The 17,777-nt window shown below is 43.8% G+C and overlaps 1 protein-coding gene across 1 annotated transcript; it reads right to left on the minus strand.

The window, feature by feature from the left end:
* Positions 1-1,182: 1,182 nt before the first annotated feature.
* On the minus strand, positions 1,183-17,298 carry LOC121672654 (RE1-silencing transcription factor B-like). The gene is made up of 4 exons (XM_042045397.1): positions 16,088-17,298; positions 10,092-10,175; positions 5,457-7,082; positions 1,183-4,791 (listed from the first exon to the last, which is right to left on the minus strand). Exons 1-4 carry the CDS (start codon positions 16,986-16,988, stop codon positions 4,700-4,702), a joined length of 2,703 nt encoding a protein of 900 aa, XP_041901331.1. The 5' UTR covers positions 16,989-17,298; the 3' UTR covers positions 1,183-4,699.
* Positions 17,299-17,777: the final 479 nt, after the last annotated feature.

Here is a 17,777-nt window from a genome sequence, read left to right on the forward strand (position 1 = left end):
CAAAAGGCAGGGCCTCCTGTATTGATGCAGTTTGAAATCATTAACTCGCACAGCACAGGCAGAGGCGCTCACGTACCCAGCCCCCACCATCTCTATGCCATGCTCTTAGATCTCCCTTGCAGGCCGTGGGCAGGCCCAGGCACCACTCCTGTTCCCTGTCTGTACCATAAACTGCTCACATGCTGCCTACAAAACTTCAGGAGCAGCAACCCAAGCCTGCCCCTTGGCACTGACAGCCCCTGCCACACTGCAGCCCCCCAGGCTATGTCCTGTGGTAGCACTGCACCCTGCTCTTTGCTGCTTGAGTAACAACTGCACAGCTCAGAAACCCACATTTCCATGACAGACTAAGATGACAGAGGGCAGGGGGGCACTGCTTATTAGAAAACATTTAATCAGAGACGACAAAAGCTCTAGGACTGTTCAAAGCTGCACATAGAGCTATCCCCTTATCAAACGGTTTGCCTTTATCCCTTGGCAAGTAGGAGTTGTTCTGTGCTAGTAGGAGGCAAGAATGACCAAGCCCCAGAAGGTAAGTCAGCATCATGGGCTAATCAGCCCAGGTTTTCTAAAGTGGCCAGGCTGGCAGAGGTGAAATGTCACCTTTGCAGGCTATCCCAGGCTCCACAGCTCTAAAGACATTTTCAATAGCTCTACAAGACAGTACTATAGCCATAGGGATGATGGATGACACAAATTTTTATACATCTATTGCTAATTCCCTGAGTGAGACTGCACCAGAGATCCTTCTGGAATGCAGAATGGTCACCTGCATTACCTCTGAAACTCAAATTTAAATCCCACAGCTTCCATCAAGCTGCCTTTCTTCTCCTGTGGCAGAGAATGTTGCCTTTCGTGCCCATTGGGCCCACCCTTCCAAATCACAAACAGGTTCAGCATTGTGTTTGAACCTCATCCATGTGCATGCAGCCCCCACCTTGCACCCTGTCCTTACTGAAGTGGACAGGGAAATGAAAACAAAACATTGAAGAGGAAAAAGAACGTTCTTCTGGAGCCACTGCCCCTGTCTGCAGTCAAGTCTGGCATCTCTGTACTGACTCCCCCAGTCCCACCTGCCTGGCTTGAGGTCTTCAGGAGCTCTGTCTAACACTGGCACTGCTCCTGCCTCTCATTACAAATGGCTTCCACAGCCATTAATAAATGGAAGATAGAAGCTGCAGGTTCCTTAATAAAGTTTATTTAATCATAACTATGCTTAGGAAAATACACTTGTAAAGGTTAATATAATGAAATTTAGTTTAACTTTATACTACATTTTGAACAAAAGACTTCTTATACATGATTTAGGTAAAAACAGGAAGTATGATCTGGCTCGTTTTACATCTATTACAAATGTAGAAAAGACTGTCATGCACTACAGTAGAGAGCATGAAAAAAATTACCTTTGGTTTAATTCAGAGAATACAAGTATTGCACTGTAAAAGCATCAAACATGGTGCAACTAAACATCATAAACATGTTTCCATGCCAGCTTACAAAAGTTTGTTAGCTAGTGTAATTTTAGAGGGGGGGAAAATATATGTACACATAAAACAATTTAATTAGCTATTTGGATTCTGTTAATATCATATGCACGCCACATATCTACACAACTGACATTCAAGAAAACTCTTGAATTTGATTTAATACCTTTCAGCTACATTAAATGTGTTGAAATCAATGACATTACTGTATCTTAACTGGCCTGTCAGCTGTTAAACATTCTTCTTTACATGACTAAAGTTCCAGCCTAGATCATCAAAATCCAGAAGCAGCAATTGCAATACCATGGATTTTAAGTGCCTAGCTACCCATTTCTTGACCATTTCTCCAGGCAGTTAGTTTGAGTGTATAGATTCATACAGAAAAGGCCCAAAACACATGACTCAACTGAGGGCTGGCAGTGTAGGGGTGTATAAGCGTGCTAATCCTTCCAACCACATATTGGAGGTTGAACACAAATACAGGTATTATTGCCAAAAAACACAAACATGCTAGCATTGGCAAAACCAACACAAAATAATTTAACAATATTGAAAGAGACCAAAAAAAAAAAAAACAAAGGCATTGTTTATAGGGAGATACAGCAATGTAAGACCACCATATATGGTAGGCTACGTGACCCGCACTCCCCCTCAAATACTCATATTAGCAGTGCCTAACATTTGAGATAAACATAATGCATAAACACAATACATCCTTGCCTTTTTACTGTAACATAATCCCAAACCTTGCAGACAATTTCAACACAGTTCTGCACCAAGATTAGCTATTTCAGGACATTGTCAACGGGTCTTAGATAGAAAAAAATCAACTTTTCTTCTTTTTAATACGTTAATAATTTATTTTCAGTTTCTCATCTTGTGGTAGAAAACTCCGCCAAAGAGGAGCCGACTGTTGTCTTCGACGAGTTCTTGTCAGATCAAGCATTGAAACCTTGACCACTTCACAGAAATGTGCAGCACAGTATTTCAGGGAACCACCTTTGCTTTTATCTCACAGAGAGAAATTTAAAGTCAGTCAACAGCATCATTTTCATTTAAAAACAAACAGGAAAAAATTATCAGGCCAGTCCATGAGTTTACTTGAACATAGCTAAAGTCCTTGAAGTCTCTCATAAAATAGCAAGGATAGGAAGGGAGTTTTAAACCTCTACACAGTACTGGAATTCCCAGCATCTGCTCGTATCACTCACAAATGGTGGCAACATTTATATATAAAAGAAACACTATTAAGAGGAAAAAAAAATACATCTAAAACTATTACAACTGGTACTTTAGGAAAGCAATTCAACTACGTTTGTTTTCTTAATGTTTAACATAAATATAGTTGCAACTTGATCTTGAGTTGACAATGATTGTCGCAGCCAAGGTAAGGATTGAACACCATCTATGCAAACAAAAACTCACTATACATTATACAACTTATTTCTGCCATGAGGGATGCCTTCCCTCTCAAATCTTTGGCCTCCTATTACTAATCTCTCCCAAAAGCAGAAGCAATGTAGCGTTGTTGCTCTCTATCCATTCACAGCAGTGGGTTTGTTTGGAGGGGAAGATGCTGTGGGGACAGTGAAGAATGGGGTTTATTCCAGAGCTTACACAGAGAGTTACTTGCAATAAAGTGCTCTGACAAATGCTGTCTGAGCTCTTCAACTCCACTCTCCAAATAACACCTGCCTCCAAATTTGTTTCTTTGGAGCTGTCCCCAACTGCTCCCACTGGAAAGGCAGCTAATGACAGTCGGAAGAGTGCACAGATGGGACCTGGAAGGTTTTCCTTCTTCCCTGCTGGTTTGGATTTTGTTTAGTTTTTGCCACTGGTTGGCAACCAGCATTTAGGTATGCCATCTCTCTTGCATTTGTGTGTGCTAGAAATGAAATCTGTTTAGAATTAAAAACTCCTGGTATGACATGTAGACCTGAGATGACAATCTGATCACTTATATGTTTCTCTCTGCATGGAAGCTGGATGGTTTTATTAAATGCAACTTGAATTAATACGGAGCAGAAATTTCTGCAGATTTTTAATGCCAGGTTTGTTGCTTACCAGTTGATTTATCCTTATTTGTTTGTTGTGGTTTCTTGTGTATGAGATGTTAGATTATATCACTGCTGCTATTTTATTGTTTTAAAGCTCTTGAAGTTTGACTGCTGTCCACCACAAAAATGAAAACGGAAGGGGAAAAAAAATAATCATCCAGACTTGCAGAATCTGCAGACTGTTTCCACTGAAAGCAATTTTTTCCTGCCTGGTGATCCCAAATTATAAATCAGAATTTATCACTCTGCATGTGTATTCAAAGAATCAGAAGTGGCATTTCCATGACAGAATAAATCTTGTAAAAGAGTGTTTTGGAGCTGCATGTGTATCCTTTTGCTCAAGGACTGTACAATTCTAAAGCCACTTAAAAATGCATAGCCAAGCAGTTCATAATTTCAGCAACTTCATGCACAGCTAATCACATCCCAGGAAAACAAGAAAAATCTGCAGTAAGGAGCATCACAGAAAGCTGCCACAGAAAACTGTCCCATGGTAAGCAACAAGTCTGAATGTTTTCAAATAAAAAAAACTTACATATACAAAACCAAACATGCATATATAAAGTGTACATATACTGCACAAGCGCTATTCCTAGAAGATTAAACTGCATAGGTAAAAATCAAAAACAAGTGCAACATTTTAAGCCCTTAAAGCACAATCAAAAAACAAAAAGCAGAAATTAAAAATAACAAACTTGCTCCCCCACAACAAAGCCAATTACATATCAGTGATTAAGGTATTAATCAAGACAAAGACTTTCCAATCAAAAGTTGGAAGTGATGCCTTAGGGTTTAACTTTTATATTTTTCAAATCTTGTACTGCCTAGTGTGTAACTCTGAATTTCGTGTGGCCTGTTAGCTGCTGTTCTCTCATGCTGGTTAGACATAACAAACCTCTCTAGGTTTGCTCTCCAAGGACACCCAGATTGTCCTAGGTCCAAAATGTGTAAATGAAAATCTTAAGAAGGGGGATAAACCTGGGGAAATTACATCATTAACTGAAGTTTTAATTGGAGAATTAACCCTGATATGCAAATGAACCAAACTTATAAAAGTGTGAAGAAGAACCCGTGACCTGCATCCATCTTGGGTGTAGCCTTTTGACTGCCCAAGGTGTACCCTGAAAGCCCTTCAAATAAATACCTACCTTTATTCCCTTATTCTTGTCTAGCCTCTGTTTTTAGGTGGCCACCCCAGGCATCAGAAGGACTACTCTCAAATTTTGGCTCATCATTCACACTTAGGGGATCTGAAATGTATGTCCATAATTGTAATTAGCTTAAACATTTATGTTCATCACTAGCCAACTTTGATTTCTTTTACAAAGTGCTCTTTATGTAATAGAAGCTATCTTCCTGGTAGAAAAACCATCAAGTAGTTTAACACTGAACATCAAGATACATTGAAAAGAACTTAAAAAAAAAAAGTGGGAAAGGGAAAAAGGGAGAGAAAGAGTTGGCTGCTAGAACAAAAAGCAACTTATGCCAGTGGCTCTATAAACATCCAACTTGTATATTGTTAGCTCCAGTCTTGTTCCTAAAACTCAGTTTATAAAAGAGCTGCATAAGCTAATAGACTAGAAACTTACAGTGACTTTATAGGACAAAACCTTATACACCCTACCTGCTTTCTCTAATTAAGAGATCCAATAGTTAATGAGTTCACCATGACACATAAAGTTGTCAAAAATATTTTCAACTTAAAAAAAAAACCTAAACCAAAAAAGAAACCAATGCAGACACTAAAGCAAACCATGCTTAAAAAAAAAAATCTACAGTATTTTTACATAAGCTGTGTAAGATCTTACAAAAGAAGATTCCCCAAACCACAGCTACTTCTACTCCTGCCCTTTTGCTGCCTTCTCAAGATAATACACATTAACTAAGTGCCTGTTGAGGTGCTTGCTGTATTCACCTTCCTTTTTAAATGAGCGGTCACAAAAAATGCACACATAGTTCTCCCTGGCCACCATGGTGTCCGGAGCTCCTTGTGACATCTTTGGACTTGTTTCCTCTTGTACAGAGCGAGCACCATTTAACCCCGAGTCATCGCTTCCTTCTGATATGTTGTCGCTGATGTCGCTGCCTTCATGGCTGTGGATGCCCTCATCCTCATCCATTTCCTGAGACTCATTCACGGCTGTGTTATCCCGAGATAAGGACAGAGCCACTTTAGGGCTTTGTGTACACCCTTCTCCAGGCACAGGTGCTGGCGCAGCATCTCCTGTCGGCTCTGTCGCTGGCAGGCATGTCTTGCTCAGGTCCATCAGGTCTGAGTTACTCTCAGTTTCTGCCACAGTTTCCTCTGGCTCCTTCTCAGGTGCCAGATCTGGTATCACATCCATGAGCACATCCAAGCTTTTTTCAGAAGACACTGCACGGGAAGGTTTCTCAGAGCAAGTGTCTTCCCCTCTGTCCACCTGTTTCTCCTCCTCCTTTGCACCACCAGTGTCTTCACCCTCACCTGCTGCTGCAGGCATTTCTTGGTCCTTTACCTCAGCTTCTGTGTTTGCATCCTGAGCTGGCAGATAAAGCTGCCCTGGGCCTTGGATGCAGTTTCCTTTGGGATCAGTGCTCTCCCCACTGAGAGCATGACCACCATTGTTGTTTAATGCCACTGTGTCAGTGGGATCTTGCTCCTTCTGGTCACTGCCCTCAGTGTCCAGCTTCACACATCCATCTTCTTCTTCTTCTGTAATAGGATACTCATCTGGCATCTCCTCTTCCTCAATCTTCTCCTGATTGAGTTTACTGCTTTTTTTACTATGCTTAATTTTCAGAGCTTTCTTTTTTCTGTTTTTCTTGAGGCAGTAATTTTGCTTTTTAGGCTCTTCCTCTGGTGCAACATCACTTTTTTGAGCTTCCGGGCAGTCTCTGGGTTTAGCTTCCACTTTCTTTTTCTTTTTTGTTACTACTGAGGTATCATTTGCAGGCTCTTGCTTTGAGGAAGTTGCCTCAGTTTCTGCCTTTCTTTTGACCTTCTTTGTTTTACATGTTTTCTCAGTACTTTTCTCAGTTTTAATATCCACCTCCTTGTTTTCTGAAGCCGATTTCCGACTTCTGGTTGTCACCTGGCCCGCAGAAACATTGTTTGTTGACTTCTTTTCCTTTGCCGAATTATCTTTTTTCTCCACCTTCACAATTTTCTCCGTTTTCTTTGCAGCTGAATCCCCTTTCGTTGGTTCCTTCTCCACTTTGTCATTACTGCTCTCAGAAAAGTCAGCTTCGCTCTTTTTAGTCCGTAGCTTCACCTTTGAGACATCCATGGTGATGTCAGAACAATCAGGATGCCTGGACTTGATGTGATACTGCAGGTTACATTTTTTAGACGCTGCATAATCACAGACAGGGCAGAGAAACTGGCGCGGGTTGACGTGGAGCTCAACGTGCTTTTTGAAATTGCTGCGGTCAGCGGTTTTGTAGTTACAGTGCGGGCAGATCAGAGGCTTGGGCCCATTGTGCACTTGCCTCGCATGACGAGTCACCTCGTGCTGGTTTGAGGCCACGTAGCTGCACTGGTCACATTTGAATGGCTTCTCACCTAAGGAAAGGAGGATGGAACAGAATGATGGTGATTATTAAGCATGGTGGTTTCGGAGCAATCACGTCCCACTAACACAGATACAGAAATATGAAACTTGAAAAGGATAAAAAAAAAATTATCCATGCGCCTTTAAAATTAAGCAAAGTCAACATAAGAAATCCACAAGTCACAAACACATTCACGAGACACTAAGAAAAAAATACAAAAAAAAAAAAAAAAGAGAGAAGGGGTGAGGGTTGGGAGGAAGGGGATCCAAAACCAAACAAGCAGTAACAACGTCACAGGTTCTGGCTAGGCATACATACCGGCAGAGATCTCTCTACAGTAATATTAGCAAATGGAATCCATACCCAACTGGTCCATTGAATGCATTGTAGAAAAACGGAAATGTAACATTTGATGAATAGCAGTTTCACACAAGCGTTTCAAAAAAAGTCCAACTTTACACAGATTTAGCATACTTCATGTTTGCATTGAAAAGGAAATGAGGGAAAAGAAGCTGGCAAAAACCTAAGAACATGAAAGGGGTGCCCAGATGATCTTTACCTCTGAAAAAATTCAGTTCAGTGTTTTGGTGCCTCCAACATGTGGTACATTGCCTGCAGGCTACTCTTGGCAAGTTAAACAAACATACTCCAAAGCCATCATGTTACTATTAAAATCTGCATTTATGTTAGTGCAATGACTCTTGCAGAAGTGGTCCTGAAACGTTCTGTTTAGCGCATGCCACTGCAGCAGAAGTAGCTTTCCCTTACACATCAAAGCAAATAGGAAAAACACTTCTAGTGCAACAACTCAAGTCCAGAAATACTTCGGGAGCATCTGTGCATGTGCCAATTTAGCTGAGGAATTTGGGATGCTCCTGAGCTCTGAACCAGCATCTCAAAACTGATCTGCAGAACTAATGCATGCTACTTCTTCAGTATGTTGAAAATCCATTCTAGTCCCTTCTGCTCCCATACAACAGGGCTTCTCCCTTCCCTGCAACCCACTGCCCATACTCAAGCATGCTCTGTAGCATGACTCAGGAGACCAGCCAGCCTGCAGTGAAGATGTGGTGCCTGTGTGTGTTAACCACGTATCTGCAACACCCTCACAAACTCCAGAAAAGCTGTGCTGCCTCCCTGGCAGGAAGGAGCGGGACACTTGTTTAAGAGTCCAGATCATTTCATGTCTGTCTGCAGCATCTAATTATTATTTAAAGAAGAGCTACTTTGATTCCCTCCCTCTCCACTTTACTTCCTTCTTTTTTTCTCCCACTTCCTGGTGACATTTTCCACAAGTTTAAGCTTGATGTGTTTATTGCTCATCCTTCCTCCAAGTATAGAGCCTTTATCACTTAAATTTCAAAGAATAGTTCTGTGTTACACTGGGGGAGGACAAGAACAGCCTCTCTTATATACACATGAACAAGCTGTTCTAAGCGCACAGAGTGCTCAGAGGCAGCTGCAACAGCGTAACTCAAAGATAGCATGTGAAGAGTTTGTGTCCATCGTCTCTACTAAATCCAGGGGTTTTACTGCGCAAGTGAAAAGGATATGTACCAATATGGCTAAAAAAACAGCTCTGAATTAGGCTCTAAACCACTGTTATTTGCCATCCGGCATGGGAAGAAAGCTACAGCACCTGCGAGCCTGTGAACTGCAGGACTCCAGAAACTGCCATAGAAAAGGTGCAGATGTCTGGGCAATGCAATAAAACATACAGTAGAATTTAGGAGAGCTAGTAATACAGCACCCCTGACAGCAAAATCATGCCTTCCCTCAGAGACCTTTGAGGCAAGGGCCACAGGCAGATCACACTCCTTACCTCCCTCAGATTTGAGACTTCCTTGAACAGAACAAGGGCGGAGTAATATGCTAGTGACATGGTTTCCAGGCTCGGTATTGATGAAACCATTTGCAAATTTGGTGGTTCATTTGCAAACCAGAGGTTCAACCAACTATTATTTTTGTTTCTGAAAGCAGAATACTACATTCACAAAATTCTCACACCAAAATACTGACATGACATTTTAAAGCTGGCTATTTTTAATGGGCCCAAGCCTCACTCCACTACAGTTAAAACTGACTGACTCCTGGTTTCAATTAAAAGCCTCATCAATTGAAATTGAGACAATTACTGCTCAGGAGACTTCAACTCCTGTTTGCCAGCATTAGGAATTCACCTAGGGCTGGTCAATTCAGATTTTACAAAAACAAATCAAAAGCACAGGCTCAGGTCTACCTGAACTCCCCTACAAGAGTCATAAAGGACAACTATGCTTGTGTCTATGGTGTTACAGCTCCCAAAAATGCTGTTAGTTCATTCAAAAAGAGATTCACGAGCGCAAGAGCAGATATTTGTAACACCACACAGCTCATGACCAGTAACTGGAAATAAAGGCTAGTGAAAATCGTTAATTTGGCTTTTAGTGCAATGAGACTGAGTTACTTGTGAACATCCTCTTGAGTTTGCTTTTTCTCCTGTGTCTCCCTGCCACAAGCAGACACTAATTTATATCACTGTGTCATACTGAACAAAAGCTCAGAACCCCTAGATGAGATCCAATCCCAGACATCACAGAGGAGACTCTCAGTTACTCAAAATTTTCCCAGCTTCACTGATTTGAACTCAGCTATGACAGCAGACAGAGTACAAAGATTTGTTCCTATATCATCACAATGTTGTATCTATTCCTAGATTACTAGGACTACTAGAGCAGTCCTATGAATATCAGAATAGATCTTGAAAAGTAAAAGGATATATTCCCATTATCAGTTATATTCATGGCACTTAGCATTCCTTAGCAAGACAACCTTCCCCATTATAAAAGGAGCTAAAAGCTCAGGCCATACTCGCTAAGATGGCATCTCACACAGAACTGGGCAGGCTGCTTTAGGTGGCCCTTCTGGACCCAGGATCTGGCCCAGATGACCTCCAGAGGTCCCTTCCAACTGCAACCATGCTGTGATACTGTGACCCACCCCCTTTTCCTCAGTCACGCTGCTGCCGCTCTGTACCAACCTGAGTGGGTGCGCATGTGCCTGGTTAAATGGGTCTTCTGAGAGCTGGAATAAGGACACATCGCACATTGATACGGTCGCTCCCCTGCAAAAACAAACAGCAAAGTAGTTACTGAAACACAGCAGATTCCCAAACTTGGTTACAAAGCCACACAGGGGAGGCTGTCACAGATCCTCACACTGTAGAGCACGTTATCTCGCAGCAAGGGACAGTGAGAAGCATATGCCCAAGCTGGACCACTGCAACATGTCATGCCTTATGAATGAGGGCAGTGAAAGGGCAGGATATGACAGAGGCACATTCTAATGTCCACCTGGGGTCAAGAGTAACCTCAGCAAAAAGGTGATGAGGACAGACAACTTTAAAAAGCCTTAAGCCACCAGACCTGACTTCCCTACAGCATTTTCTCCCAACGCTCAGGAGATGCACAAAAGATCCTGTAAGAAACTAGCTATGTTTTTGCTTTGCATAACATCTTACCCAAAACCTCCATGTTTAATTTGGATTAAGATGTGGTACAACCACCAGAACACAACTGCAGATAGACCAAGTCTTTACTTCCAAAGTTTTACTGGCAGAGTGAAAATAGCTTGCAGCATGGAAAAGCATGATGCCCTGCTCAGTGAAATTATGCTGCTAGCAAAAGCTTAAATGTAGCATAAACATTTCTTTTGAAGACTCAAAACCCCATGCCTGAAGAGTTCTTGGTTCTGGAGAACTAATGGAAACTAAGCTGTCACAAATTATATCTCCACTGAGGACAGTCAGCTTGTAATTGTAGCTAAAAATTGTATCAGTACAATGATACTTGAAAATCTTTTTCAAGTGAAGACAAGCTCCAAACAAAGGCAGACAGTTTTATAATTAACATGTTAGGCAGGTCCAGATAAGCACCAGGAGGTTTTGCCCCAAACTGCTAGCACACTGTCTCCACTACAAAGACTTTTTAGTCTTGGGTGGACGCCCACAAGAGAAGAGAGGAGGGAAGCTGAAAAGGGAAAAAGAAGTTACTCAGTCATAGTATTTATTCAAATCATACCCAGAATTACACTACAGCATTTTGATAAATTTGCTACGCATGAAGCATACAACCAAGGTGCTCTCCAAATCACAGAGACCTGGACATCAGCAAAAGCCCTGCACACGGGCTATGTGTTCACTCTCAGAAGCACACCTGTATCTGCAGCAGCAAAGACGTGAGGCTCCGCTGCTGGCCTGTGCCAAAACAGCAGTAGAAGCAGCCTTTGTAATGCAGATTAATTCCACATTTCTTCCTTCCATCCAACATTTAGACTATCGTTCTTGATTAGATCAGCAGTTTAAAGGTAAATTCACCCTAACAACCACAACTCCTCTCCCTTTCCAATTAAAACAAAGTAGGAGATTGGTGCAATACACACAGTAAGATTAAGTCATGTACAAGGGAGGGGTACTCCTTTTGTTACAAAGAAATGGTTTTGGTTTTAAACGACTCCTTACAATTAAAAAATATGTGGCCGAAGGTCCTGGAATATTCAGTCATATCTCCTTCCCATTACCTGAAATTTCATATCTGTAAAGTTACCTACAACGTTAGGAATGTGAAACAGGCTTTCTTTCACGCCCTTTTTTACATAGGGCACAGCCACAAAACATACTGGATTTAAGCATAATGAACACAACTAATTTAAAATGTGTTGTTGCCACTTGAGAATTAAATGCATTGTACAGGCTGTTCTGTCAAATACAATCCCCCAAAGGATATGTATTGTAATTTTATAAGCTCGTTCGTTATATGCAAACGAGCCATCAAAAAAACCTCTCCAGAAGACACTTACAGAATAAGCTGCAATCTAGCAAAAGCTTAAGCAGGCACTTAACTCTATGCAAATGAACAGGCAGACTGATATCGGCATACAAATTTAAGATCATCTTGTTAAGGAAAGTTCCCATCATTCAAGAAACTCTGGCAGCCACACTCCCAAGGCCAGACTGCTGGGTCTGAAGCCCCTTCACGGCAGGAGCTCCAGTGACCCAACACGTGCCGCACTTGACTCCCTGCACACCCCACTCACACAGTGTCAGACCAGGTTTCCTCACTAGTTTGACCCCAGGTTTCCCAGAGCAGAGTCTCAGATGTCTCATTCCATAAAGCCACTTACTCATGGCACAGTAACACAGAAACACCCGGAGCTGGTGCCTCCAAAGAGGACCCCCAACGATGGAACCCCTGGGCTCTTATACCCTCACAATCTACCCGCACGCAAGTCTCGCTCTTCCTCCCCAGCCTTTGCTCCTGCTGCTGAGCCTCTCCATGTCCATCTACCTCGCTGGCATCACCAGTCTTCATCTGCTTTGTTATCCAAAAGGCTGGCAGTCCATGGCTCCTGCTGTGCCTCTCAAGTGTCCATTCACCTGGCTAGCACCACCAGTACAGGGTTGGCAATTCATGGCCTCTCTGCGCTCTCACCCTGAGCAAAACCTGCATCTCGAACTGCAGCTTGCACACTGAGCTACCTGCACCAAAGGTATTCCTCAACAATGTCTTGATAAAGCCTTTTTTAATAATGCCAAAACTAGACACAGAACATTGTAACTGCCTGAAGCAGATGTCTTAGTTATATAGTCCTTCAGATTATTTTCAACGAAGTTTTCTAGAAATTTCTTCTAACAAGCAAAATACGGAAAAAAGAAAGAGAACAATGCTGCACTGTCTTGCACATAGTACAGCTTCAGGATCAGCAGGTAAATCAAGTCAAAACTTGGTCTAAAAGGTCTAACAAGCACTAACGAGCTCAGGTAGATCTGTCCCTGACACAAAGAGTCCTTTCTGCTCCAGCAGCAGAGGGAGGGATTGCCCTGAACATCTCCAGCCACCCACTGGGCAGCAGACAGGCTCTTCCAGATGCAGCTTTCCCAGGTGGCAAGTCTATGACCATCTGTAGGGTCCTTGAAACACCCGTCTGCCCAAGGTCCCCCACATTTGTCAGCAGCCTGTCACACAAGCACTGTCACAAGCTGCAAGGTATCTTCAGTACAGGGTGGGCTCTGGGACACCTGCTTTTCAACATGGATGCAAGCAACAGGCAGGCAGACAACCTCAGCCTGCCTTCCCGTGGTCCCCAAGCATGCAGAGGATAGGTATGTTTCCCAATCATGCATGCAGCCCCCTTCCCTGCTCCTGGCCACGTGCTCTGGTGTTTGCATGAGCCCTTAGTAAGGCAACTAAGTTCACTAACCAGCAGAGAACCAACCTGGACAAGAGGAACTCCTTTACTCCATTTTAGCGAGCTGAATCAGCTAGTCCCAGGATACAGGTAGAAAACTGAGACTGCCTTTCTCCAGCAGCAGCAGCACATTCACAGTGGAGTGAAACCCCACTCTGTACAGTCAGTGTTTCAGAAAACTGTACGGCTCTAACACAGCAGAATCAAATTAACTGCAAAGAGGCATTTTCCCCCACAAAAAAAATTTTTTTAAAAAGTCTGGTGAAGAACAAAAAACAGGAGAAAGAAAAGTATCTATCCAAAATTATTTCACCTATTAGCAATCAGGAAACCAAAGAAACAAACAATTCCAACTTTCTTCTTTAATATTCTGAACCCATAAAACAGGAAGAAAATGATGGATGGATGTATCCCATTCATTTTTCCCAACAAATATGTTTCTTTAGTTTCAAATGAAAACTACAATCCAAAGCTATTTTGGTATCATTTAGACAGTTTTTACTAAATTCAATACTGTTATGTAAACAGTCTGCAAATACTTTTGACTATAAAATATCTGCGGGTGTTTTTTCAGGATTTTTTGGGGTAGGGGTTGTTTGGGAAGTTTTTTTGTGCATTCTGGTTTTGTGTTTTTTAAGGCAACTTATTACACACTAACATTAGCAGAGACTTTTAGCCTGGTATATAAAATATACCTGCCAGAAGCTTACTCATTCTTCTAATACCCAGCTTTAACAGTCTCCTCCACAAAATCAATGTTACTGGAAACAAGGCACATTCCTAAATCATTCTACTAACATATTTGGAAGTTTTTTATCAAGCAAGAACTGCCTGAAACACTTTAACTATGTAGTTATGAAGTAGCAAAGAAACACCTACAAGGGTAGACTAAAACATGCCGAAATCATAATCGCTCATTCCAGCTTAATTACAGTAATGAAAAGAACCAGAAACCTTGACTACACCACTGTCTTCAAAGGAGCAAAAGAGGATCTGGATATGCTTGATTTTTTTAAAGTTTAACACAGTTCATTGGTAAATTGGTCAAATGCAGTGATAAGAGAGCGCTTCTTCAGCAAACATGCTTTCATGGTTAGTTTCTGTAAAACTCAACAAGTGCTTTCAGAAATCAGAAAGGGGGACCTAATGTCATCCACAAACACAAGCAGAGATTAATTTAAAGTTGAGACAAATGTAAACTAGACAGGAACTACAGCACTGGCTCACATTTCACCATGAGTTCCCCATATGATTCATTTAGGTTTTTTCTTACTATTTTGACATTTTTACCTGGTCTCTTTCCTGTTATCTCCTACAAAACACACAAAGAAAATGATCTGGAGGATAAACCACACCATTTTCCTAATACCTCTCACAATAAACTTTATCTACTTGTTTAGAAAAAAAATACTGAGACAGGACTGATTTTGAAACTGATGGTATCCTCTGAACAACAGCACACAGCTATTCTTAGGAGAATAGTATGTCTTAAAGTACTGAAATTCCCAGCAGACCCTCCCAGCCTCAACAAAGCAGATACTGAAACGAGCCGACGAACACAAACTCCTGCACACTTAAGCTCAAGCCCAGCCCCGAGGCCTCCGGAGTGCCCAACCCTTCCAGACAGCTGCAGCCAACTGAACTGAAACCTCCAAACCATTCATGCCTCTGCTGTGACAAAACACGACTTTAAAGGAGAAATTCCCCAGTGCTTTGCTCAGCCAGCACAGTCTAAAATAAAGGGGAACCAAGTCAGGTGAGCACACTAGGAGATGGTTAACAAGCCAACCCTCTCCACAGAAAAGCCCTGACACGGTGGAAATAAAAGCTTCTAAGAAGCAGCAAGGAAGCTCTGAATTGCCCTCTCACTTCCACAAAAGGGATTAGGAGGCATAGTAAGTGTACCCCATGGCCCAGAGAGGTGACATGGATATGATAACCCCTCGTTGAAAGGAGTTTTGGTTTGTCAGAACTCCCCATGTGAGAGGCTGGTGAGGCTCTCTGATGAAAAGCAAGGTATTTCCTAAGTCACCTGTGGTCCCAGCTCACAGAATGGCAGCAACACTGCAGGTCCTCTGATTCCACTTGGTATACACCAGGGAAAAAGGGGCCTCACACTGTCCCTTCCAATTACAAACCGAGGCTAGGAGAAGTCAGGAAGTCAGGCCAGACTCCCTCGAAGGCTTCCTATATGGCAACAAAAGTATGTGTCTACTTCTGGCTGCTGCAGTGATGCAGGCCCTAGAAAAAACGAAGCCTCTGAGCATTAAAAGGAATTAATTCACTGTTCAACTCTTATTCTGACTTTGTGGATGCTGGAGGACTCCTTTGCATGTATATATCAGCTCTTTCTTCTCTGTAATTACATCTTAGTCAAGTTTCAGCTCAGTCTGAAGGTACCATTTTCAAAACTACCTATGGGATTCAGGCACCTTTTGTCAACCTGTTTGTTTTGGTTTTAGAGTACATCAGGTTTTGGCGTTGTAGACCCTGACAATTACCACTGGCACACTTTGTCCTGCCCTCTTCAAAAAACTGGCTTAAAATTACTAAACAGGATGCCCTTCATCTTCTCTTGGGCATCTGAAATTTCCTCAGTCCTCTAGGACTGTAGACTGGAGCTCAGACCAAATTCCATGAGGCTATAACCTGGTAGAACCAAGAGAAAAGAGCACAAAGCTTTATCAGGGTAGAACAAACTTTGCAAAAAGAGGACTCTGCTTGCTTCATTCATCACAGATTCTCAGAAGTCTTACTGCATTTCAGTCAAAAAAAAGATGAAAAACTTACCTGTGTGAGTTCGAATATGTTGAATATAATTGTTCTTCCTGTCTGAAAAATAGGAGCACTCTGAGCAGGTATACACTTTCCTGGGAAAATGATTTCTTAGGTGTTTTTTCCAGTGATATTCACTGACAGTAGTGTAAGTGCATATGGTACACTTGTAGACTCTCTCGTTTTCGCCTGCTTTGTTGTGGTGCTTCAAGTGAGCCAGATAGTGATCATATCTGTTAGTGTTATAGCCACAGCGATCACAACGGATTGGGCCCTTAGAGAAATCCACCTCTTCTGCACTGCAGGAATCAGACTCCTTCACCTGTGCTTGCTTTTCTGCATTTTCTTCCACGAAAAATTTCTTAGCACTGTGAACCCTGATATGATGCACAAACTCCTCTTCAGACTCTGCCTCGTACTGGCAAGGCTTACAACGAAATGGTTTGCTCTTCAAGCTCTTACACTTGTCCTCTGTGCTTTCTGGAGTACCCAGTGCTTCCAATGAGACATCTTTGTCCACACTGGGAGTCTTAGGAGGGGAACAAGCAGCTGGACCTTGAGTTTCCACACTAGGAACCTCAAGGGAGCTCAATTCCATATTTTCAGGTGCTTCACGGTCACTCTCCGCAGCCTGGGTATCTTCCATACCCTCTCCATCACTATCTGAGAAGTTGCTGTCCCCCACCGTTGTCAGTTCTGCCATTTGTCTCTCTTCTCCAACCAGGTAATCACAGCAGTTGCCACTAACTTCTCCCGTCAAGGCCACATTTGCCAACATAATAAGCTGAGGAGCTGCCAGCTCAGCTTTAGAAAGGTCCTGTAAGTCATACATGTCATTGGACAATGCCATGCCAATATTAGAACTGCCAGGAAAGAGGCTGTTCCCACCAGACTGTCCCAGCACTTGAGTTGCCATGGCAGTAATTCTGTTGGAAGAGAAAAGGAACACCTGTAAGCACCCGAGTGTGGAAAACCCTTCTCTGCTGTGTACTGTCGAAGCAGCCCTCCAGGGAACATCAGCGAACTAAAGCTCTTTGCCGACGTGCTGGGGCAGCGGGAAGCAGAACCCGGAGCTGGGGGACCTCGGTCCTCGCCCGAAGGGGCTGTTGAGCTCTTGCCTACGTGTGGTGCAGGATCCCACCGTGTGGAGGACGGGTGGGAGGCGCTGACAACGGGGTCCCAGGGCCCAGGCGGGGCTCCGGGCAGGCGAGCGACCCCGGGCCGGGCCCCGCGGCTCCCGCCACGCCAGACACCGGGGGCCCGCCGGTGGGTGCTGCGGCCAGGCTCCACCGAGTGCCCCTGTCCGGCCGCCGCCCGCCCCAAGGGCCCCGCCGGGCCCAAGGCCGCCAACAAAGGGGGGCGGCCCGGCCCTGCGGCGACCTCCCCGCGGCCCGGCGCACATCCGCCGGGGGAGACGGGCCGGGCCGGGCCGGGCCGTGCCCCCGCCACCCTCCCTCCTTCCCTCCCTCCCTCCCTCCCTGCCTGACAGGCATGCGGCCATTTTCTGCCTGCCCACACAAAGCGCCCTCCCCGCGCCGCCCCCGGCCCGCCCGCTGCCGCCGGCCGGTCGGGACGTCCGGCTTCCTCCTCCCCCCGCGGCGGCCAGGGCAGGGCAGCGGCGCCGGCGCGGGGGCGCGGGGCGAAGGAAGCGCCTCGGTACCGGCAAGGTCACGGCGGCCGCGCCCACCCGATGCCCGGCTGCGGG

The sequence above is a fragment of the Corvus kubaryi genome, unplaced genomic scaffold (genome assembly GCF_017639235.1).
Source record: "Corvus kubaryi isolate FWS band 111438036 unplaced genomic scaffold, C.kubaryi_AGA036_p1.0 64812, whole genome shotgun sequence".
NCBI classification, from domain to species: Eukaryota; Metazoa; Chordata; class Aves; order Passeriformes; family Corvidae; genus Corvus; species Corvus kubaryi.